The 25422-nt window shown below is 43.4% G+C and overlaps 2 protein-coding genes across 2 annotated transcripts in view; one reads left to right on the top strand and one right to left on the bottom strand.

Moving 5' to 3' along the window:
- The window catches only part of ythdc2 (YTH domain containing 2), a 72865-nt gene extending 50314 nt beyond the window's left edge, over positions 1–22551 (top strand). Inside the window, exons 21-33 of the mRNA XM_080726030.1 lie at positions 125–206; positions 1456–1646; positions 3101–3227; positions 6862–7070; positions 8438–8633; positions 11210–11319; positions 13972–14091; positions 17541–17737; positions 18207–18286; positions 19011–19111; positions 20088–20261; positions 21277–21453; positions 22092–22551. Coding sequence (XP_080582156.1) covers positions 125–206; positions 1456–1646; positions 3101–3227; positions 6862–7070; positions 8438–8633; positions 11210–11319; positions 13972–14091; positions 17541–17737; positions 18207–18286; positions 19011–19111; positions 20088–20261; positions 21277–21453; positions 22092–22241 — 1914 coding nt within the window. The 3' untranslated portion in view covers positions 22242–22551. The remainder of the gene's footprint in view (positions 1–124; positions 207–1455; positions 1647–3100; positions 3228–6861; positions 7071–8437; positions 8634–11209; positions 11320–13971; positions 14092–17540; positions 17738–18206; positions 18287–19010; positions 19112–20087; positions 20262–21276; positions 21454–22091) is intronic.
- LOC308285432 (activator of basal transcription 1-like) overlaps positions 1–25422 on the bottom strand; it is a 144703-nt gene that overhangs the window by 81258 nt on the left and 38023 nt on the right. The gene's annotated exons all lie outside the window — the stretch shown is intronic.

Raw genomic sequence — 25422 nt, 5'->3', positions numbered from 1 at the left:
CAACGTATATGTCGCAAAAGGTCTAAATGGGTAAAATCAATTATCAAAATGGCAATTAATCGTCAAGTGAAAATGCCAAAAGTGTGACTCCCCCCACCCCCCCTCCCACCTCTATCCACTGCAGACGGTGGATGCCATGGAGCCGTCTGAGGACCTGACAGAGCTGGGTTACCACCTGGCTGACCTGCCTGTGGAGCCCCACCTGGGTAAGAACAGTGGTTCTCAACCTGTGGGTCGGGACCCCCAGCAGAGGGGTCGCCAAATTATTTTGGGGAGGTCCCCAGATGATTAACTTAATATGCAACATTGTTTTCTCACTCAACAGTAAACAGACCAACATAAAGTTTAAGTGTACACAGGGTATCTGTACATTTCTAAAGTGACAATTTAAGGACTTTTAATACCTCTAAAATGACAAATTAAACATGGGCCAAATTGTCAAATATTAGAGGCAGAAATTGTGAAAATAGCAGATCTACATGCTCACAACGCCTCGCAGCACGAGGCGTTGTGAGCATGTAGATCTGCTATTTTCACAATAGAACCGTGTTATACAAAATGTAATGCCTCAACTCTTAGTGCTTGTCAGGGTGGGGGTCCCCAGTTTAAATATGATTATTTTGGGGTCACGGCCTGAAAAGGTTGAGAACCACTGCCCTAGAAGCACGCCAGAGCAGTGAAGAGGCCGTAGCCTGGTGGTCAAATCTGGGATAGCAACACTTTCCACATTTACAACGCTACTGTGCATGCTTCTATCCAGCAGGTGGCTTCTATCTTAGCTATTGGCCAAGAGCTGGCTTCGATATTGAGACTGACTGTCTCACCAGCAATCAATGCCATTATCAACACAACTTGATGGATGGATATTTTGGACACTTAACTCTCCCCACGCTTTGAACGTTAACGTTCGCCCCATTTTTTACAGAACCTCGATGCCAATACGGCGCTCGTTCGTTCGTTCGTCTGATGACTGTAAGCTGATGAGGGGTCGCGCGGCCGTGTACTGTAAACACATTTTCCGCGGTGATGGTGTAAAAAATCCATTATGCGTTACATCAACGGAGACAATTTCACTTCCTTGTTGATTTCCTCTGGCCCGGAGCTCTGTAGCCAGTGACTGGTCTGAATCTACGGCAACACATAACAGGCACATTCACATTCATTCTCGCATGACGCCGCCCTCTGCTGCCTGGCAGACCAAAGTGCACTATTGCACAATAAAAAAAAGAAGAAAAAAGAAATGTGTCTATCTATCTACTATAACGTCGCAAAGGTAAGCCGCTTTTTGATGGCACCAGACCCAATAAATAAATAAATAATCTGGCAGTAGGAGAGTTAATTGATTAGGATTTTAGATTTTTGATTCCTTCATTCTTATCATGGGTGTCTGGCATCCATCAAATTGGATTTGGGTTCCTCCTTGTAAAAAGCTCATGTTTCTTCCCGTCCCCCTAGGTAAGATGGTGCTGTGTGGAGTGGTCCTGAAGTGCCTGGACCCCATCCTCACCATCGCCTGCACGCTGGCCCACCGCGACCCCTTCGTGCTGCCCGCCCAGGCCTCGGAGAAGAGAGCCTCCCTGCTCTGCCGCAAGAGGTTCACCGCCGGGACCTTCAGCGACCACATGGCTCTGCTGAGAGCCTTCCAGGTAGGCCTGTCACAATTGTTACATAATCGTCTAATCGCAATTGTTTGAAATAATCGCAATTATTTTGTCATGATCGTGAATGTTGAAAAATGTTCATACATTTTCAAACATTTTCAGAAATAGTGGAAATAGCAGATACCAGATATTTATACTTGAACCGTCAATACTAATACATTTGACCTTTCACTCTGTATTTAGTCTGCTCTTTTTCCCCTCTACATCAAAGCTCTTTGCTAAAAATAGCCAAGCTTGTAGATCTGCTATTTTTGGCTAAAGTTCTCAGAATATGGACGCTAGGGTTCAAATGGTTAATATAAAAAAGGAGAAACGCGAACGTGCCCGTCAGCGGCTCTTGCTGGTTTCTATCTCTCAAAGATTTGGAGGACCCCCTGTAGTAACTCAGACTACTCGCAGCGCGGCACTCGAGTGCCGCGCTGTGAGCTTGTAGATCTGCTATTTTTTAATAGTTAACTGCCTAAAATGCATACCCAAATTGGAACAGTTGGACACAAAACTACAATGATTGTGGCTACTCTTGACCCACCAAATGTAAGTTAACCCCTGAAAATTCACAAATGCAGTGTAAAACATCACATTTCTCTTACCAAATTATAATGCTGTGATCACTTACTCGGGAAAAGAGGATTGAAAAAGATCTCCGTCTATGGAAAATCTGCATTCTGAATAGTGAAAAAGACTCAAGACCTCATTGGAGAAATAAATAGTGAATAGAGAAATTGTCCATCAAGGTGTCATCAATTGATAGGCAAACTCTTATGAATATATTTCAAACTATATAAACTCTACAGGTGAGAGCAGTGCTGTAATATTAGTAATGTAAAAGTATAGGGTGAAAAATTAAAAAGCAGAATCAACATTGAAATTGTAATTTGATTTTGATTTATTGACCAATGAACAGTTGTGTAACTGGTTATGGGAAGCCGGCTTCCCATATGGGGCTTAAGTGGTTAAAGCATAAAATAATGGTTATCGGTAATAATAAAAATCACACTTGTGTGAACTGAGCGGTGGTGTGTGTGTGTGTGTGTGTGTGTGTGTGTGTGTGTGTGTGTGTGTGTGTGTGTGTGTGTGTGTGTGTGTGTGTGTGTGTGTGTGCAACAGCGCCCCTCCCTTAACATGTGTGGTCAGAAAAGGTTACTGCAGGCTACAGACAGACAGACAGACACGGAGACAGACAGACAGACAGACCCACACACACGGCCACGTATAGGAGCGTTGTGACCACTGCTCAATAATAATGTGTTATCGGTCTTTGGGTTACGAGGTGAATAGTGTCTGCTAAATTTCTGAATAGTTAAAGCATAAAATAATGGTTATCGGTAATAATAATAATAATGTGTTATCGGTCTTTGGGTTACTAGGTGAAGAGTGTGTGCTAAATGTCTGAATAGTAAAGGTGTTGTGTTGTGTGTGTCCCGTGGTGTGGGGTTCAGGCGTGGCAGAAGGCCTGTGCTGACGGCTGGGAGCGCTCCTTCTGCGAGAAGAACTTCCTGTCGCAGGCCTCGCTGGAGATCATCGTGGGGATGCGGACGCAGCTGCTGGGACAGCTCCGAGCCATCGGTACGTTCTGCACCGTCTGGGGGAGGAGGCTGGTTATAGGCTCTATGTAGCTGCTGGGACAGCTCCGAGCCATCGGTAACGTTCTGCACCGTCTGGGGGAGGAGGCTGGTTATAGGCTCTATGTAGGGGTGGAGATCATCGTGGGGATGAGGACACAGCTGCTGGGACAGCTCCGAGCCATCGGTAACGTTCTAACCTCGCCCACCAGGCTTTCAGAGAGAAAGCCTGGTGTTTGTTCACAACAGGCCGTTTGGTTTCCGCCTAAAGCGCGGAAACCACTAGAAGAAGCGGCGTCGCTACGAGTTGGACTAAAAGATGCATATACCAAACACATTTTTCAAAAGCAAAACTACTCCGCATCAAGGACTTTATTAGGTAGGCCCTAAAAGTATGTCCTTGAGCGCAGGGGAATTATTTTGGGTTAAAACTGTTTCCGGTGGATAGTTCCGGCCAAATTGTAGTCCTTTGAGTACTACAACATGACGTTTTGTGGTTTCCGCTCCAGACCGGTTACAAGCCCGAAAAGTGAAGTGATCCCAGACTAGGTACGTTCTGCACCGTCTGGGGGAGGAGGCTGGTTATAGGCTCTATGTAGTGGTGAGGACACAGCTGCTGGGACAGCTCCGAGCCATCGGTAACGTTCTGCACCGTCTGGGGGAGGAGGCTGCAGTGTTGTTTTTGACAGCAAATTTTGATTCAGTTTTAGTCGCAGTCTTTTGAATAAAATCTCATTTAGTTTTTGTCATAATTTAGTCACCTGAAAAGTTTTAGTTTCAGTCTAATTTTCGTCGACTAAATATCATACGATTTTATGGCGACTAAATCTACCGTTGATTTAGTCGACTAAAATTTATTTGATGGCATCGTAATGACTGATTTTACACTTGGTTGTGTGCTGAAATAGCCGATCTACAAGCTCACAACGCGTCGCGCTGCGACGCGTTGTGAGCTTGTAGATTGTCTATTTTCAGCACGCAACACCTGAGAGCAACCAAACATAAAATTACTCTCTTCTCCACTAGTCCCTCCCCAACATTTTAGTTTAGTTTTTATTTTGTTGACGACATTGTCAATATATTTAGTCTTAGTTTTAGTCATCACAGCTTAGTTTTTATTTCGTTTTTATTTAGTTTTCGTCAGTGAAAAAAACGCAGTCGACATATATTTTTCGTCATCATTTTAGTCGACAAAATCAACACTGGGAGGCTGGTTGAGTAGGCTCTATGCACAGCAGCCATGATGGCAAAGAATGGGTCCCTTCGCAGGTGTGCTGCCAATGAAGGCTTTGTTCTATTTATTGCAGCACAATGGTTCTTTTGATTATTTTATTAGACACAAATGGAGAGCAGTACAAGTAGAGTCAATACAATTGAAATGTAGTACAGTACAAGTACAGTTAAACACCCCTGCCTAAAAGGAACATCTCAAATAAGACCTTTTACAGTCTTTTTTACATTGGAAGCCCTCTGTATTTAATTCATGGACATAATAAATAGCAAGCAAAGAAAACATTCAATAAACATTCAATAAAACACTATGTACAGGATCGGGGAAACAAGGGGGTGGGACTAAAGTGTGTGTGTGGGGGGGGGGGATGCTCACTTCTCACCTGTCTATGGGAGAAGTGATAACTACCTCGTTTTCTGGCCTCCTGAAAGGTGAGTTTTCAGGGCAGTTTTGAAGGATGCCAGCGAGCTAAATTTTTTAAGGGAGGTAGTCAAGGAATTCCACACCTGGGTGGCAGTGTTGTAGAAGGAGAATTTACCCATATTTTATGGGTTTGTGTTATCAGATAATTGTGTGCGCTCCCTCTGGTGTTGTGGCTGGTGGCTGTGGGTGTTGCTAACTTTTTGGAGATGTTTGGTCAGATATGCGAGTACTGAGGGGATGGAGGGCAGATTTGCGTTGACTATTTTGAAAGTTATTTTTAGTTGTTTAACCCTGTCTTCATCGCTGAGCCAACTTAGAATGTGTGGGAGAAACCCAACTCAAACCTTTTAACTCATTTGATGCCCACGACGTGCCAACGCGTTGATCTCTTTGATGTCTCCGTGTGCCCTCGACGCATTCGCCGCGTAGAGGGCACACGTGTCTGCAAAGAAATGAAAATAAAATTTGACAACTTTAAACTTAAAAAAAGAACATTGATAGTGCCATTTCCACTATTGTTTTAAATGTTTGAAAATATATGAACATTTTTCGACATGGAAACGATTATGTCAAATAATTGCCATTAGACGATTATGTAATACTTGTGACAGGCCTAGTTCCACTTCATCTCAGAGGGGAATATTGTAGCTTTTTACTCTACTGTGGTAATTTAGCAACTTTATTCACTGATTTACAGTAGATTATTTTGACAAAACATGCATTAACTACTATTATTTTCTCTAAAACACCCTGGACAACGCTCCACACATCCTAGACTCTTCTCCCTTCTCTAAAACACCCTGGACAACGCTCCACACATCCTAGACTCTTCTCCCTTCTCTAAAACACCCTGGACAACGCTCCACACATCCTAGACTCTTCTCCCTTCTCTAAAACATCTTGGACAACGCTCCACACATCCTAGACTCTTCTCCTTTCTCTAAAACACCCTGGACAACGCTCCACACATCCTAGACTCTTCTCCCTTCCCTAAAACACCCTGGACAACGCTCCACACATCCTAGACTCTTCTCCCTTCTCTAAAACACCCTGGACAACGCTCCACACATCCTAGACTCTTCTCCCTTCTCTAAAACACCCTGGACAACGCTCCACACATCCTAGACTCTTCTCCCTTCTCTAAAACACCCTGGACAACGCTCCACACATACTAGACTCTTCTCCCTTCTCTAAAACACCCTGGACAACGCTCCACACATACTAGACTCTTCTCCCTTCTCTAAAACACCCTGGACAACGCTCCACACATACTAGACTCTTCTCCCTTCTCTAAAACACCCTGGACAACGCTCCACACATCCTAGACTCTTCTCCCTTCCCTAAAACACCCTGGACAACGCTCCACACATACTAGACTCTTCTCCCTTCCCTAAAACACCCTGGACAACGCTCCACACATCCTAGACTCTTCTCCCTTCTCTAAAACACCCTGGACAACCCTCCACACATCCTAGACTCCTCTCCCTTCTCTAAAACACCCTGGACAACGCTCCACACATCCTAGACTCTTCTCCCTTCTCTAAAACACCCTGGACAACCCTCCACACATCCTAGACTCCTCTCCCTTCTCTAAAACACCCTGGACAACCCTCCACACATCCTAGACTCTTCTCCCTTCTCTAAAACACCCTGGACAACGCTCCACACATCCTAGACTCTTCTCCCTTCCCTAAAACACCCTGGACAACGCTCCACACATACTAGACTCTTCTCCCTTCCCTAAAACACCCTGGACAACGCTCCACACATCCTAGACTCTTCTCCCTTCTCTAAAACACCCTGGACAACGCTCCACACATCCTAGACTCTTCTCCCTTCCCTAAAACACCCTGGACAACACTCCACACATCCTAGACTCTTCTCCCTTCTCTAAAACACCCTGGACAACGCTAGCTCTATCTACAATCATATCCTGCAGCTATTCACAGTTTAGCCTGACCCTTCCCGTTTTTGCGCTGGCCAGGTTTTGTGCGTGCACGCGGCGCCGGGGACATCCGCGACGTCAACCTGAACTCTGAGAACTGGCCGGTGGTGAAGGCGGCGCTGGTGGCGGGCATGTACCCCAACCTCCTCCACGTGGACCGCCACGCCGGCTGCCTGTCCTCCTGCAAGGAGAAGAAGGTCCGCTGCCATCCCACCTCCGTGCTCTGCCAGCCGCCACAGCCCAAGAAGGTAACACTGCCTGATTAACACCTGGAATGATCTGACGCTTTAGCTATTGAAAAAATAGCAGATATACAACCTCACAGCCGCGAGCTTGTAGATCTGCTTTTGAAAATGTAAATCATGAAAATGTGTGCAAATCTTAGGATGTCTCTTTTAAAGTGAACATTTGTAACTCAAATATTTGCTTCTGGGGGGTCCCTGATACAGTCGTGGCTAAAAGTATTGGCACCCTTGCATGTGTTTAAAAAAAAAAACACACACACAACACGCATTTGTGTAGATTGCGCACAGTGAAGGAACATCAAGGTCTCTGGAGATGGACTTGGAGCCTTCATATTGTCCATGTTTGGTTACAATCTGACCTCCTGACATTTCTCCTTTTTTGTTTGGTCCATGCTCAGTGTGTGACACAAAACAGAAGAATGAGGGCTACTCAATTTAAACTGGGTGGATTAGTGGTTACTAAAGATTAAAGTCAACTTGGACTCCAGGTGAATAGCCTGCTTGAAATTAAATTAAGGTGTATTTATGCAAGTTTCTGTGTAGAATGAGCTAGGATTCTGTATGTATTCTAGTTTTATGTTGTGTTCCTCTGTAAACCAAATACTGTATGTTGATGCAAAATATGTTTTCATTTGCCAAGCTTCTGGAAGATTTTTTTTTTTCTGTTTTACAAATGCAAGGGTGCCAATACTTTTAGTCTGTAGATAATATTTTGAGAGTTGACATGAAAAAGTGTGAGAACCACTGACATAGAAGCAAGGCGTTTTTCAAAAACCTTAGGATTTACATTTACAGGGTCAAAAACTTTCAAAGACTTGCAAAGAATAGTAGATTTACAAGCTTGTGCTGTGAGCTTGTATATCTGCTATTTTATAGTTAATGCATACAAAAGTCTAAGCAAAGGGGGTCCCTGCTTCATCTCTCTCTAAGCTAAGGGGTCCCTACTTCATCTCTCTCTAAGTAAGGGGTCCCTGCTTCATCTCTCTCAGATAAGGGGTCCCTGCTCCATCTCTCTCTCAGCTAAGGGGTCCCTGTTCATCGCTCTCTCAGCTAAGGGGTCCCTGCTTCATCTCTCTCTTTTTAGCCAGATTCTTAACCAGATTCTGAGAACTTTAAGTGGTTAAATATCTGAAAACACAAATTGACATGAATCCAAAATACACTGATGATTGTGCTGTCAAACAATGAAACTATATGGAATGAACAGGTTGTGGGGGTCCCTGCTTCATCTCTCTCTCAACTAAGGGGTCCCTGCTTCATCTCTCTCTCAACTAAGGGGTCCTCGGCCTGAAAACGTTAAAGACCCCTGTCCTAGAACGGAGACGAATGTGTTTTGTGTCATGTCCCCCCCCCCCCCCCCCCCCCCCCAGATCCCCCCGGCCAATGGACAGACGGCGTCCGTCCAGGCCCTGCCCACCGACTGGCTGATCTACGACGAGATGACGCGAGTCCACAGGGTAGCCAGCGTGCGCTGCTGCTCCATGGTGTCCCCCGTCGCCGTCGCCATATTCGGGGGCTCGGCCAGGCTCCCCGCTTCAGCTCTGCAGGAGCCCACCGCCCCAAAAGGTAGGTTCTACAGGCCTGGTTCCATTTAGGGCTGTCACTCTAATCGCAATTGTTTGACATAATCGTGATTATCTTTCATAATCGTCATAATCGTTTCCATGTTGAAAAATGTTCATGTATTTTTTTCAAAGTAAAATAAAAAATAGTGGAAATAGCCGATCTACAAGCTCACAATGCGACGCGTTGTGAGCTTGTAGATTGGCTATTTCCACTATATTTTTTAAGTATAAAGCTGTCAAATATGTCAGTAATTTCTTTGTATATTTAAGTTATGTGTCATAATCTGCCATGTGCAACTTCAAAGCGTAAAAGCCAAACAGAAATGTAATTGTCAACGGCAAAAACACAATTAAATCGTTAATCGCAATTATTTGAGTGACAATTAATCGTCATGTAAAATGTCATAATCGTGACAGCCCTATTTTACAGGCCTGGTTCCATTTAGGGCTGTCACGATTATGACATTTTAAAGGAGTAGTTCACCACTTTTCAACCTGTCTTCATATAATAGGTCCTCACTAATGTTCATGATAAAATATCACAATTTTTTTCTACTCAGTCCAAGTCTCCTAGGAGAGCTGTGGAAAGTTCAGAATCCATCGTCTTGTGACATCATCATTTTCCAAAAAAAAAAATTAATCAATATTTTTGAAAAAAATATTTAGATTTTTAATATCGCGAGAACAATGGCTTCCACTTTAAAATTGCAACTTTTCAGGAATAGAAAGCCTGCAGTTTCTATAAGCTGGATTGGTAATCGATGATGTCACAAGACTATGGGTTTCTGACCAGCCCACAGCCCTCCTCTGAAAAAAAAAAAAAAAAAGCTATTTTTGAGTGAGGACCAATTATATGAACATAGGTTGAAAAGTGGTGGAGTGCCCCTTTAAGTGACGATTAATTGTCACTCGAATAATTGTGATTAACAATTTAATTGTGTTTTTGTCGTTGACAATTACAATTCTGTTTGGCTTGCAGGCTTTGAAGCTGCACATGGTAGATATGACACATAGCCTAAATATACAAAGAAATGAAAACAACATTCGACAACTTTAACTTAACAAGGCTGGCATTTATCACGGCAAAATAGCGATTGCATGGTGTTTTTCTACCGAGTGCCGCCATGACACACAGCTTCTACACTAGATCTGGGGTGCGGTTGAAAAAAGGTAAAGTCTAAAAAAAATCAGCGCAATTTCCGCCCGGCCCTTCAAAATAAGAGCGGTGGCCTGTGGGAGGAAGTGGCGGCAGTCTGCAATCCTTTCATGCCTTCAAAGTAATGTCAGTAAAAGTGTTATTCTACCACTGTTTGTGGTCACATGTTCAGATACTGGATTCTGATTGGATTAAAACAGTGGTAAATCAGTCAACAACCTTGAGTTGGCTCATGGACCCCACCCACTGTTGTGCTTGGTCTTCTCTGGAAAACTATTTCAATAACCGCACTTTTTCAGGAAGTTTGTCAATAACTGTGAATCGACATCATGACAAGTAGCCTAGTTTATGATTTATTTTTGTTTTATTTGTTTGTTTTTGGCCAGTGAATGTGGCTGCAATCATTGTTGTTTATGGGACTATATCTGTGGCGGAAGAATATGTGTATTCTGAAACAATTAATGATTGTAACTAAATAACCTTGCAAGTTACAACTGTGTTTTCTTTCATTTATATGGTAGAAGTGGTAGAAAAGCAATTTACCATTCGCCTCGTGCCACAACCCTGAAACAGTGGTAAATCAGCCAACAACCCACTCCCTCTCATGTTCAAGGTTCAAGGTTGTACTTTATTGTTTTTGTTCTTCAGACAATGCAGTCGTATATCAAAAAACAATATAATAACAGCAAACCACATCTAAAAATAATAATAATAATAATCTAAAAAGGTTTAAATAGTAGTAAGACGTAAAAAAAAGATGAACAAATAAAGGAGTGCAAAAGGCAAAAGAGCAACAGGAAAAGAAAAGAGCATCCTCAGATGTACATGTGCAAAACGTTTTGCATATTCTAATCTATAGTATACGCCAACAGCATATTTTTCCAGTAGTTGCTACTGTACCGTACTGTACTTAAAGGAGGACTTCACCACTTTTCAACCTATCTTCATATAATAGGTCCTCACTAATGTTCATTATAAAATATCACAATTTTTTTTCTACTCAGTCTGGGTCTCATAGGAGAGCTGTGGGTGGGTCAAATCCTTCCACCGGTGACATCATCAATGGGAAATGCAAGCTAATAGAAACTGCAGGCTTTCTATTCCTGAAAAGTAGCAATGTTAAAGTGGAGGCCATTGTTCTCGTGATAATACAAATCTAATTTTTTTTTTTTTTTTTTTTTTCAAAAATATTGTTTAAAAAAAATCTGTCAAACGATGATGTCACCGGTGGAAGGATTTGACAGCTCTCCTATGCGACCCAGACTGAGTAGAAAAGAAGTGTGCTATTTTATTATGAACATTAGTGAGGACCTATTAAATGAAGACAGGTTGAAAAGCGGTGAAGTCCTCCTTTAACTTTGTTATGAGCTTGTATAACAAAGTATTTTGTATTTGTATTCATGTCATGTTATGTTAATCAGACGACGCGCTCAACGACAGCAGCGACGACAGCGAGGTGGAGGAGCGCCCGGCGGCTCACCTGGCTCAGCTGAAGATCGACGAGTGGCTGCAGTTCCAACTGGACAACGAGGTGAGAGAACGCCTCCATAACCTAGAACAGGGTTCTTCAATAGGGGGTCCGGGACCCCTAGGGGGTCCTCAGAGTTACTACAGGGGGTCCTCCAAATCTTTTATGTGATAGAAGCCTTTTTTCTCCTTTTCTATATTAAAGGGGAAGATAGTTCAATATTGAAAATGGGTGGTCTTCCCCTTTAACCACTTTAACCCTAGCGTCCATATTCGGAGAACTTGAGCCAAAAATAGCCGATCTACAAGCTCACAACGTCTCGCAGCGCGAAGCGTTGTGAGCTTGTAGATCGGCTATTTTTGGCAAAGAGGTTTGGTGTAGAGGGGGAAAAAGAGCACACTAAGTACAGAGTGAAAGGTCAAGTTTATTAAGTATTGGCGATTCAAGTGGTTAAATATCTGGAAACACAAATTGACATGAACCCAAAATGCACTGATGATTGAGCTCTCAAACGATGTAACTATGTGGTATCTATATTGGGTTGTGGGGGTCCCTGCTTCATCTCTCTCTCAACTAAGGGGTCCTTGGCATGAAAACGACCCCTGATCTAGAACAAACCTGGGAAGATTCTCATTCCGCTGCTCTGCTGCCAGAATGTAGAATGTCCTTTACACCACTGGTTCTCAACCTTTTCTCAGCCGCGACCCCCAAAGTAATCATATTTTAACTGGGGATCCCCACGCCCTGACGATCATTAAGACTTGAGGCATTACATTTTGTATAACACGGTTCTATTGTGACAATAGCAGATCTACATGCTCACAACGCCTCGCAAAGTGAGCATGTAGATCGGCTATTTTCACAATTTCTGCCTCTAATATTTGACAATTTTAGAGGTATTAAAAAGCCCTTAAATTGCCAGGGGGAGGCAGTATAAAGACCAAGATTACTGAATGTTATTGTGAGGGTACCTACCCTAGTAGACACGGCGAGAACATGCAAACTCGACATAGTGTGTTTTTTTTTTTTTTTTTTTTTTTTTTTACATTTAACCTTTTTGTTGCCAAGCATTAAAGCATCTTCAAGTGCCAGAATTGCCAGAATCTTACCTTTTAATGTGCACGATGTGCACGGCTCATGCATGGTTGATGCACCACACGTGTGCACGCCATTCACAGCTTTCAAACAAACAAAAAAATGTGCTCGGAAATCCGTTCAGGAATTCAAAAGATATAGGCTATAGTGTTTTCTTCAAATGTAAACAAACATGGCTGCCATGTTTGAAAGAGAGAGCTGTTCTGGGAGTCAAACATGCATTTCTCCATCGCGATCCTGACGAAACCGGAAGTAGATTTTTTATTAAGTGTGCCTGCCATGCAATGGCAAAACACTTATTGTAATCCGCCATACTTAATTAGGGTAGTTAATGATAATAATGATCCCACAAATTTGGTGCGCTAATAACTGCCGCACAATTTACGCCACCGCCGCAATATATACATCAAAACGTGCGGCTCGGCCGGGAATGGTGTGCTATTACTTTTCTAAGAGAAAAGTTGTATCGTTTAATTGATATTAATTTATTAGTGAATTAACTTTACCCATTGACTTATAATGGGAATCGCAAAAACTCACATTCAATATTTTTTTTCTCGCAAGCCATAGGGGCTACAGTTTCAAAACTTGGAGAGGAGATTTATAATGATATCAAGGACTAAATAAAAAATAATTTCGTCAGTTGGCCTCATGGTGGCGCTATAACAGTCCACTTTACCTTTTGGCCTGTAACTCTTGAACCGTGGGTCGGAAAATTAAAATTTCCCTGGATTCCTTGGGTCATGACGCATCTCCTCATATAGGCCACGCCCATTTGCGTCAGGATAGATTTTCCGCCATTTAGAATTTTCTTCAAAACACACTTTTTTCTCCTTTTCCTACATATTTTCTCCAAATGTCACAAAAATCGATACACACGATCTATGGACTCATGCGATAAACATATTTAAACGATATTTTGATAGTCCATACCGTTCTTCCGTAACAGGGTTCCAAAGTTAGCGGGAGGAGCCCGTTTTGTAAGAAGTAGCCATAAATCACAAACGAAACATCCAGTCAACACCAAATTTTAACCACAAGTGGGGGGCGCTATACTGAACATATACCCAAAAGCATTTCCACTTCGACCCATGGGGGCACCACAAACGCGCAAAACGTAACCGTTTCATGCCAAAACGTGTTTTTCAGGGGGAACGACCCTCTCAAAACGAAACGCAAACGATCTCGGGAGCGACGGGACAACGTAATCGCCTTGCGGAACTTGTGGGAGGAGCCTATTTCTTAAAAACAAGAAACCATATTGCTAATGCTAACACATGCTAATGCTAACAAATGCTAATGCTAACAAAGATGCTAATGTTAACACATACAAGGTTGCACACACTTAGCGAGCTGCAGGCACACTTAAAATTTCTTCGAAATTTTCTTTTCTAGTTTTATTTTATTTTTTAATTTTAATTTCGTGAAACTCGTGTTTGGCACAGCTATATACACAAACTCAGAAAACTTGTGTTTGGCCACATATGTGTTAACATCACGTTTAATTTGGTGCGTGTGTGTGTGTCTGCGTGTCTGCGTGTGTGTGTGTGTGTGTGTGTGTGCGTGTGCGTGTGCGTGTGCGTGTTTTTGCGTGCGTGCGTGTGTGCGTTGGTGTATCAGATTGCAGGCCAGGTGTTCCAGCTGAGACAGAAGTGGCACAGCATGTTCCTGAGGAGGATCCGCTGTCCCTCCAAACCCTGGAGCCAACAGGACGAGGCCACCCTGCATGCCCTGGTCACCGTACGTCACTCTACCACTGCTTTTAGTCCATTAACCCTGCATGCCCTGGTCACCGTACGTCACTCTGCTTTTAGTCCATTAACCCTGCATGCCCTGGTCACCGTACGTCACTCTGCTTTTAGTCCATTAACCCTGCATGCCCTGGTCACCGTACGTCACTCTGCTTTTAGTCCATTAACCCTGCATGCCCTGGTCACCGTATGTCACTCCTAACACTGCTTTTAGTCCATTAACCCTGCATGCCCTGGTCACCGTATGTCACTCCTAACACTGCTTTTAGTCCATTAACCCTGCATGCCCTGGTCACCGTACGTCACTCTGCTTTTAGTCCATTAACCCTGCATGCCCTGGTCACCGTACGTCACTCTACCACTGCTTTTAGTCCATTAACCCTGCATGCCCTGGTCACCATACGTCACTCTACCACTGCTTTTAGTTCATTAACCCTGCATGCCCTGGTCACCGTACGTCACTCTACCACTGCTTTTAGTCCATTAACCTTGCATGCCCTGGTCACCGTACGTCACTCTACCACTGCTTTTAGTCCATTAACCCTGCATGCCCTGGTCACCGTACGTCACTCTACCACTGCTTTTAGTCCATTAACCCTGCATGCCCTGGTCACCGTACGTCACTCCTAACACTGCTTTAGTCCATTAACCCTGCATGCCCTGGTCACCGTACGTCACTCTACCACTGCTTTTAGTCCATTAACCCTGCATGCCCTGGTCACCGTACGTCACTCTACCACTGCTTTTAGTCCATTAACCCTGCATGCCTTGGTCACCGTACGTCACTCTGCTTTTAGTCCATTAACCCTGCATGCCCTGGTCACCGTACGTCACTCTGCTTTTAGTCCATTAACCCTGCATGCCCTGGTCACCGTACGTCACTCTACCACTGCTTTTAGTCCATTAACCCTGCATGCCCTGGTCACCGTACGTCACTCCTAACACTGCTTTAGTCCATTAACCCTGCATGCCCTGGTCACCGTACGTCACTCTACCACTGCTTTAGTCCATTAACCCTGCATGCCTTGGTCACCGTACGTCACTCTACCACTGCTTTAGTCCATTAACCCTGCATGCCTTGGTCACCGTACGTCACTCTACCACTGCTTTTAGTCCATTAACCCTGCATGCCCTGGTCACCGTACGTCACTCTACCACTGCTTTTAGTCCATTAACCCTGCATGCCCTGGTCACCGTACGTCACTCTGCTTTTAGTCCATTAACCCTGCATGCCCTGGTCACCGTACGTCACTCTGCTTTTAGTCCATTAACCCTGCATGCCCTGGTCACCGTACGTCACTCCTAACACTGCTTTAGGACCTGGAACGCAGACATACAAGAAATCTTCTTTGAATATGTTGATTCTATAAATGTCGTCTAAATCCTTCTTACAAATCAGGGGTTCCCAAAGCTTGTTATGTCAAGGACCCCCAAAATGACATGTATTTGGCTGTGGACCCCCATCCCGTGGCCTTGAACCTTAGAGTCAACTTGTGTTCCTGTTGAGCTACAGTATATTGGAGAGCATTGTTTGAGCTTAGGTTGTCATTTGACCTTAATGCAGTACCTCATGGATCATGGCACTTCATCTTTAAAGGACAACTTTAGTTTTTTACAACAAGGGTTCATATTTTAGATTGTAATTAAAGAATATAAAATACTAGACCTTACCCGTTCAAAGATATGTGCTCCAAAATATGTGTGGGTTGTGGGGAAAGTTACTGTAACTGGTGCGTGCGTGAGAATATGTGGGAGCATCATAATGTAAGGAGCAGCCCATGGAGGAGTGTATATTTATGATGGATACAAATAATTTAACAGCAAAATTAGGTGAATAGAGGTATGGGGATGTATGCACTTACTCCACATAGTTTTTCCATACCCGTTGAAAGATGACCCGGTGCATGCATGACCCATGCATGCAGAGAGAGAGAGAGAGAGAGAGAGAGAGAGAGAGAGAGAGAGAGAGAGAGAGTGTGTGTCTTCACTGCAACATTCCTAACTGTGAGAGAGGTGTGTGTGGGGCTATGGGATCCCATGGCCTGGAGGAACGGACCGTAACCCTGACAACAGGCTGAGCTGAACAGGCTGTGCTGTACAGAAGTGGTGAAGAAACGCGAATAAATATCTTGAATTTGGTAAAAATGGAAATCGGGCTCGGTCACCGTCAGTATAATGCTAATGGCCAATGTCATGTGAAAATTGGGATCAGTTGCTGAAGAGATAAAGGTGGAAATGCATTTTGTGACTGACAGTACTACTGACCTCTCTCTAAAATTATAGTATGGATGAGTGTTAACTCATTGAGTGCCTATCCCGAATTAGTTCGGGATATATTATCGTATCACAGAGTGCCTATCCCGAACTAGTTCGGGATATAAAAAAAAAATAATTTGAAAATTTTTTTTTTGATTTTTTTTTTTTTTTTTTTTGGACCCCATCAAATCTGGTGAACATGATTTCAATCGCGATTTTGCATGTTCCACCCCCATACAACCCCATCTAACATACAGGGCGGCCATGTTTGTTTACATAACATGTAAAACATAATGGCTATTATCTCAAGAATGCCTGAACGGATTTCCAATCGGATTATTTTGTTTGAAAGCTGTGAACAAACTGCACAAATCCACTCCAATGCAATCCAGGATTGCATTGGATTTTTTAGAGCTCATTCTTCTCTGTTTTTTTCCCATGCATGAGGTGTGCAAGGTTTAATCATGGCTAAGTTGACGAAAATAAGGCTTCTAAAATGCTTGGTAGCCAATAGCTAACTTCAAGCTAACTTCATCCTCTTCCTGTACATGCACAAAGGAAAGTGTTCAGGCAAGTCATGGCTGCAGGGCTTCTGCATATACCAGCATATCTCTATGGGATTTTCTATGGCCACTGGGCGCCCTCTAGTGGTGAAAGGGGTGGCACTAAATGAGTTAAAAGTATTTCATTTACTTCTTTCTATCGTTTTAGACATTCTTATTTCAGTGTTTGGGGCATGCGTACAAGTGGCTAAATATGTCTTTTTTACACAGAATAAGCCCATTCCCAAGATAGAAAGCAACCTTTCATGGTTGGATGTGACTTATGGGGGCTAGAAGTGTTACTGTAAATAGCAATAAGAAACTGCTGGCTTATTGTGTCTAAAAATACATATTTAGCCACTTGTACGCATGCCCCACATTTTAGCACGGTAAACGCAATAAAACAATAGAACGAAGCAAATAAAAACATTTTAACACTCACTTTTTCTTTTCTGTAATTACAATCTAAAATATGAACCCTTGTTGTAAAAAAACAAAGTTGTCCTTTAAAGTGGTTCCTGGTCTTGGATCTGACTAATTCAGCTTGTAGATCTGCTATTTCTAAATAATCGATAAAATGCAAGTGCAAATGCAACTTTGAATATATTGACCCATGATTCTTCTAAATGTCCAAACACAGGTCCTGGGCGCTGAGGACCAGGCAGCCGGCTTGCAGCAGCCCACGGGCATCGGCCAGCGGCCGCGGTCCGTCGGCAGCTCCTGCCAGAACGCCACCGCAGAGCCCTGGAGGAATGGCAGTGGCCGGTCGTCTCCCCCCGGCCCGCGCCGAGACCCCAACGCCACCGCCAGAGGAGACCTGTCCAGCCCCACACACAGGTAAACTTCCAAAACCGTTCCGTTTTTGTGTTTGTTCATTTTAAAAGTGAGCTTGTAGATCTTTTTTTTTTTTTTTTTCAAAGCAAACTTCTAACTCAAATCTCCAAAACAACATATTTTGAGATGGGGGTCTGCGGCCAAATACATGTAATTGTGGGGGTCTTTGACATGAAAAAGTGTGAGAACCACTGATTTAAAAGAAGGATTTAGAAGACATCTATAGAATCGGGTCAAAATATTATATATATTTTTCAAAAATAGCAGATCTACAAGCGCGGCACTGTGAGCTTGTAGATCTGCTATTTTTCAATAGTTAAACCATAAAATAATGGTTAAAGTGGATTTGTATAAACTTCCATTTACATGGGGCAATTATAACGTATTAAGGCATATGCAGCTTATATTAGCCAGGGATCCTTTTAAACATTTTGTTTTAAACAACACAATTAAAACGTTCTACTTCCACCAGGTCCAACAGGCTGTCCCCAGCCTCAGGGTCATCACTGACCAAGCTGTCCCCAGCCTCCAAGACCAAGCTGTCACCAGCAGGTGCGTACACACATAGACATCAAAGGGGGCTTTAGCCTAGCGGTGGGCGATATGGAAACATATTGTATCACAATTAGATTCAGTCAATTATCACGATAACGATAATTATCACGATACCTTTTTATGCTAATGTTTAGAATTATTTTGTTATGATTTCAGATTCAGATTCAGGTTATTAATAACATACATATAATTAATTATATATATATATCACACACACACTGCTGATAGATTAAGTTAGCTGGTCCCACAATGTCAGCTCCTTTCGGAACCGAACTCCTTTTTTGATCGATACCCGAGGTCCGTCCATGACATGCTGTGCAGGCGTGCGTGACCTGTATTATGCTGGAACTCTTCGCTGTTTCACCTTCGTTTGGTTAAAAGTTATAACGAGTGACGTTTCGAACATTACAAACTTTGCAAATAACTTTAGTTTCACCGTGTCGGTTTTGGAATATCCAGCGTAGCCAAAAAAAAGACAGAGAGAGAACACGCAGACTCTGTGTGTCGTTTGCCCTCTGTGTGTCCCGTATTGACTTGTTTATGCTTAGTTCAGTGTGATATCAAACACCGAAAATAGCCGACCTCCAAGCTCACAACGCGTCGCGGTGCGACGCGTTGTGAGCTTGGAGGTCTTCTATATTCAATATTTTCACCAAAAGGCCCCTTCAGAAATGTCAGCCCCTGCCTCTCTAACATTCTCTGCACGTCCCTGGTCCCCCAGCCTCACAGAGCAAGCTGTCCCCAGCCTCCAAGCAGTCCAGCAGAGACAAGGCCTCCCTGCAGTCCAAACACGCCTCGGATCGCTCGCCTGCCTCTGGAAAGGTATCCAAGTTCTGTTCTGTTCTGTTCTGTTCTGTTCTGTTCTGTTCTGTTCTGTTCTGTTCTGTTTGGTCCCATATGGTTACAAGGTGGGTTACTTGGGTACCGAGTGGGCGTGGGCTTGAACTGGGCAAATTACAAGGGTCCCACATGGGCTACATGTGGGCTAACTGGGTATGGGATGGAAGTGGCACGTGACGCCATTGTATGACACAAGTATAAATCGTGTCATGGACAACAAAGCTGTCGCAAAACACGTCAAATCAAGTGTCTTTTTTGCATCCGGGCACTCAGGATTAAAAGAAGGAACAAGCCTTTATGTATTAACCCATTTAGAAAGCATTATGTTATGCTTTAACTGTTGAAAAATAGCAGATATACAAGCTCGCAGCGCGGCACCGAGTGCCGCGCTGCGAGCTTGTAGATCTGCTATTTTTGAAAAATCGTGAAAATTAGAATTGTTACCCGCTTCTATAAGTGTCTTTTGAATCCTTCTAAGATTTTTTGAAAAACCCATGTTTCTATGTCAGCAATCTGGCCAGCCATCGTCAAAGAGAAGGTCCTTTTCACTTAACTGGAGCTCAGTTAGTCTGTTCTTGAGAGACTACTATGTCAGTGGTTCTCAAACCTTTTCATGTGAAGCACCCCCAAAATGATATTTATTTGGCCACGGACCCGCATCTCAAAATATTTAGTTCCAGGGACCACCCAGAAGCTAAATTTGAGTTACAAACGTTCGCTTTGAAAATACATATTATATTCAAAGATTTTCACACATTTTCACGACTTTTTCAAAAATAGCAGATCTACAAGCTCGCAGCGCGGCACTCGGTGCCGCGCTGTGAGCTTGTATATCTGCTATTTTTCACTGGTTAAAGCATTCAATAATTCTAGGCCTAAATGGGTTAAAAGGCAACTGCCGACAGTGCAGGGTCAGTTTTACTAACTGACCCTGCACTTGCACTTGTGTCTTTGCCAGTGTGCAGCGCGTTACTTCGTCATGAAGAGCGGCAGCCTGCGTCACATCGAGGCGTCGCAGCACAGAGGCGCCTGGCTCACCAGCAGCAGCAACCAGCTCAAACTCAACGCAGCCTTCGTCCACAGCCACGACGTCTACCTCGCCTTCTCTGTGCAGGGCTCTGTGTACTTCCAGGTGACAACAACGTTACATACAGCAGTGGTTCCCAAACTGTTTTAGCTCGAGACCAGAAATCAAAATGACACATTTGCCCCGGGACCCAAACTAGTGAAAATAGCCGATCTACGAGCTCTCAACGCGGCGCAAAGCGACGCGTTGTGAGTGAATTTCAGTACTTTTCAGTCATTACATTTCTTATAATTCACGGTATTTGTTAGATGTGTTTGTTTGTTTCTTTCTTTTAAGTCAGGGGTCTTCAGCATTTTCAGGCCAAGGACCCCTTAGTTGAGAGAGAGATGAAGCAGGGACCCCCACAACCTGTTCATAAATTCATATAGTTTCATCGTTTGACAGCACAATCATCAGTATATTTTGGATTCATGTCAATTTGTGTTTTCTGATATTTAACCACTTGAACCGTCATTGCCTAATACACTTGACCTTTTACTCTGTACTTAGTCTCCTCTACACCAAACCTCTTGGACGAAAATAGCCGATCTACAAGCTCACAACGCCTCGCAGCACGAGGCATTGTGAGATGTAGATCCGCTACTTTTGGCTACAGTTCTCAGAATATGGACACTAGGGTTCAAGTTGTAAATATAAAAAGGATTGGAAGATTTGGAGGACCCCCTGTAGTAACTCTGAGGACCCCCTAGGGCAGGGGTTTTCAAAGTGGGTGATGGGGAACCCTGAGGTGCTGCGACGGCAGTCCAGGGGTGCCGCGAGATCATTTGATAATATTTTGAATTTATTTGGACACTTAAAAAAAATATTTAGCATTGTTTTCAACTTGAAGTATAACGTCAGTTCTAACCAAAATGGCTATTATCTCAACGGTTTCCTTGTAACATAATCACTAAAATATGCTATAAATATTAAGTGCTGGGAATGAAAATTATGAATATAATGTAGGGGTGCCCTGAGCCAAAGAAGTTTGGGAATCCCTGCCCTAGGGGTCCCGGACCCCCTGTTGAAGACCCCTGTGTTAAGTGAAACATGAGTACTTTTTTGTCCACCACTTGCACAGGGCTACGCTCGCATGACCTCGGCGGTGGGCGAGGAGGAGCGCGGCGAGGACGGAGGCTCCTCCCACACGCTGGGCGTGGAGTGGATCCGCACGGAGAGCCTGCCCTTCCAGTTCGCCCACACGCTGCTCAACCCCTGGAACGACAACCGCAAGGTCCAGGACAGCCGCGACGCACAGGTCAGTGAGAGACGCAGCGCCACCCGTTGAAAGAGTATAGCTTAGGGTTCCCACGGTCATGAAATTACTGGAAATATTTTGAAATTAGAACAATATTTTTCCAGTATTGGAAAAGTTTAGGAATTGATCGAGAGTCCTGGAAGGTCCTGAAAAAAATAGCTATGCATTGTCTTTGGCTATTGATTTTGTTAATACCTCTGAAATGACAAATTAAACATTGGCCAAATTGTCAAATATTAGAGGCAGAAATTAAAAATAAAACCCTGTTATACAAAATTCCTCTACTCTCAGTGCTCGTCAGGGTGCCGTTCAAATATGATTATTTGGGGGGTCACAGCCTGAAAAGGTTGAGAACCACTGGCATACACTACCTGTCTTTAGGCATTGAGCGTAGGAGTAAGCGACTCGTTGTTGAGCTGAATTATTGTTATATAGTCCTGGAAATCGGGTTAAATATTCTGGAAAAGTTTTGGAAAAAATTAATTGTTAAAGATAGCAGATCTCCAAGCTCACGACACGTCGCAGCGCGACGTGTCGTGAGCTCGGAGGTCTGCTATTTTCACGGAAAGGTCCTTTTAGAAATGTCATCCCCTGCCTCTCTAACATTCTCTGCTACGTCCCTGGTCTGGTGTTAATAGGAGCTTGAGCCTCACGTCGGCGCCCAGCTGCTCCAGCTGTGGGAGAAGGCGTACGGAGGAGACGGAGTGAACCCACAACAACACAGTGAGCCCACCACCACCACCACCACCACCGCCCCCGAGGACCTGTCCTCTCTGAAGATACACTGAGCCGTCCACCTGCAATGCAAACACACCAGACCACATAACACATAACCCACAAGGTCTCCCCTACAGCAGTGGTTCTCAACCTTTTCAGGCCTGCGACACCCAAAAATAATCATATTTTAACTGGGGACCCCCAAATAATCATATTTTAACTGGGGACCCCTTCCTCCCCACCCCGACGAGCACTAAGAGTTGAGGCATTACATTTTGGAAAACACGGTTCTATTGTGAAAATAGCCGATCTACATGCTCACAACGCCTCGCGTCGCGAGGCGTTGTGAGCATGTAGATTGGCTAATTTCTGCCTCTAATATTTGACAATTTGGCCAGTATTTAATTTGTCATTTTAGAAGTATTAAAAAGTCCTTACATTGTCACTTTAGAAAAGTGCATAAACACTCTATACACTTAAACTTTGCGTTGGTTTGTTTACTCTTGAGTGACAAAACAATGTTGCACATTAAGTTAATCGTCTGGGGACCCCTCCCCCCAAAATAATTTGAACCCGCAGGTTGAGAACCGATGCCCTTGAGGCTCTGTGCACAGCAGCACGTTATTGGAAAGGAATTAGGCCTCCTCCTCAATTATTTCGCAGGTGTTACCAATGAGGCCGATTAAGGCCCTGTCCCATTCAGGTCCACGACGAGTCGGTGTACCGATATGGTGCATGTTGGCTCACTGGGAACGAGTCCATGGGCCATACGAGATGTTGGTATCTGAAAGGTGGCAAAGGTTACCATGCATTTTTGAAAAGCTCTATATCTGTAGATTATATTTTGGTATGATAACCCTTTCTGAGACACAGCTATGATTCCGAATCCATCGCAAGCATCTGTTTTGCACGAAAAACGGCCCCAGAAGTCTATGGTTTAGTGATGAAAAGTGATGAGTCATCACTTTTCAGACTTTTGTGGTGGCCGTTTTAGTCCAAGGAATGTTTTTCGTCCAAAACAGATGCTTCCAAAGGAAAGAAACCCCTAGTTTGACCCCTCATATGCTACTTAAAGCAGATTATTTTTTTGCATTATTTTTTTTCCTGTATAGTAAAGTTAATGGGACACCAACTCTAGCGGCTGATAACACCAATTTAGCTGTGTCTCAGAAAGGGTTATCATCATACCAAAATATAATCTACAGATATAGAGCTTTTCAAAAATGCATGGTAACCTTTGCCACCTTTCGGATACCGACATCTCGTATGGCCCATGGACTATCCTGTGAAGGAAGTAAGGAGGAGGCCAACTTTCTTTCCAATGTGGGTGCGGTGCATAGAGCCCATTTGACCCCAACAATAACACAGACAACACAATTTCATGAAAATGCACCAATAAACGACCACGTCCATATCCACCGACTATAACCTCACAACAAGAACACACTGACTCCCAACTACACACATTTTCTGAAGTCAGACGTCATACGACAAAATACATGACAACGACATCTGTTTTGTTTGCTGGAGTACAGAATCGTTCCTTTTCAGGAAATGTAAAAGATTTTTATTTTTTTTTGTTTCGGCTCGACATCAAAGAATGTCCACCTACTCCAAACACACCAGAACACAGCCCTTGATCCACAGTGTCCATTACGCTCTTCTTAATTCATGTTAATTGCTCCATAATGAAGAAGCAGAAGGTCTTTGTGACCGTTTGCGTTCTCATGTTCACATTGTCCGATATAACAGTAGTATTTGACTGCGGACCCCCCCCCTCCAGAAAGTGGTTCATGCCAGGGACCTCCCATGCAAGATTTGTGTCCTTTTAATGTGTCAAACACATTTAAAAACACATTTCAGAATTATTATTATTTTTTTGTATTTATTTGTAGCAGATTTACAGCCTCACAATTTTATTTTTTTCAGATAGCAGCTATTTTCAAATGGCCGATTTGTCTAGGTTTAATCTGGTCCAACTGACTGTTTTAACTAGTTTAGCTGGGGCCACCTTCAAGGACCTCTGGGGGTCCCTGGACCGCACTTTGAGAACCACTGAGATCCCTGGTGTTATTGTCGTCTTCTTCATGTTCAGATAAAATGGAGCACATCCTAAGTTCATATTCATATTAACACGTTCATTATTTTTATTTAATTTTGCGGCTGTTTTGGTGATGTTTTTTTGTGTGTCTATGATACGTTTATTTCTCATATTTTCAATATTTAGACCAATGTGACAATTCTCTCATTGTTTTGTAAAAAAAATGTTTCTGTAATTTTTGCTGCTGTTCTGCTGCTGATGTTTTGAATAAAGTTATTTTAATGTTGAATCTTAGACTGACGTGACAATTTAATCCATTCACGCTTTCTTGAGCCAGGGCTTTCTTTAAGAGACAATGAGTGAATTAAACTAATGGATTAATGTCTTAACTCATTTGTAGCCGATCCCGAGTATACTCGCGAAAAATACTGGAGTACTCAGAGTGCCGATCCCGAGTATACTCGTGATATATACTGTATATACAATAAAGCTGGCAAGCTTACCGTACGGTCCGTTGGAAAGTGCCGGCACGATTGGACTCGCCGATTCATCGTCATCGCAGATCCACGTGCTTCCATAGTGATTCCTTAACATGGAAACTGATGGTCTATCTCATCTTTAATGTCCATTTTCTCCAAAAAACACTTTTGAAGCGAAGGATGGCATTGGATTCTCGCTATAATAACACAAGCTGAAAGGGAACGATCCGCCATTACCGCAACCGCATGGGACTATGATCACTTCCGGTGAATGACGCCATGACGTCAAACAGGAAATGTTTGCGCAATTGACTTCTGGCCTTCAAAATAAGAGACTTGCCGCGGACGGAGCAGGCGAAAGGCGCGCTGGACATTTAACCCGTTCATGTCTGGAGCACTAAATGGGTTGAAGAGAGAATGAATGAATTAAACTAATATGCCTACATGAAAGCAGTCTAGAACTGCCGTCTTCCTGGATACCGGTGATGCAACGTATCTTTAATCCGATTGGCTAAACAACACATCGGTGAAGTCATTTCTTGAGAGGAATCTTTCCCAATTTCATTTTGTATAATATTCCCTGACCATCACATGGCAGCCCTGCTTTTACAAATGTCACAGTGTCTCACAGTAGGCCTAATAATGCATGTATTCCTTATTGGTATCAAAAGAATTTAAAAGCTTGAAAGCTTTAACAAAATGTAAATTGTAACTGAAATCACCATTACTGGA

Source organism: Nannobrachium achirus (assembly GCF_963921795.1).
Source record: "Nannobrachium achirus genome assembly, chromosome: 5".
Taxonomy (NCBI): Eukaryota; Metazoa; Chordata; class Actinopteri; order Myctophiformes; family Myctophidae; genus Nannobrachium; species Nannobrachium achirus.
The sequence above is the reverse complement of the archived record's forward strand: the minus strand, read 5'-3'. Positions and strand labels throughout refer to the sequence as shown.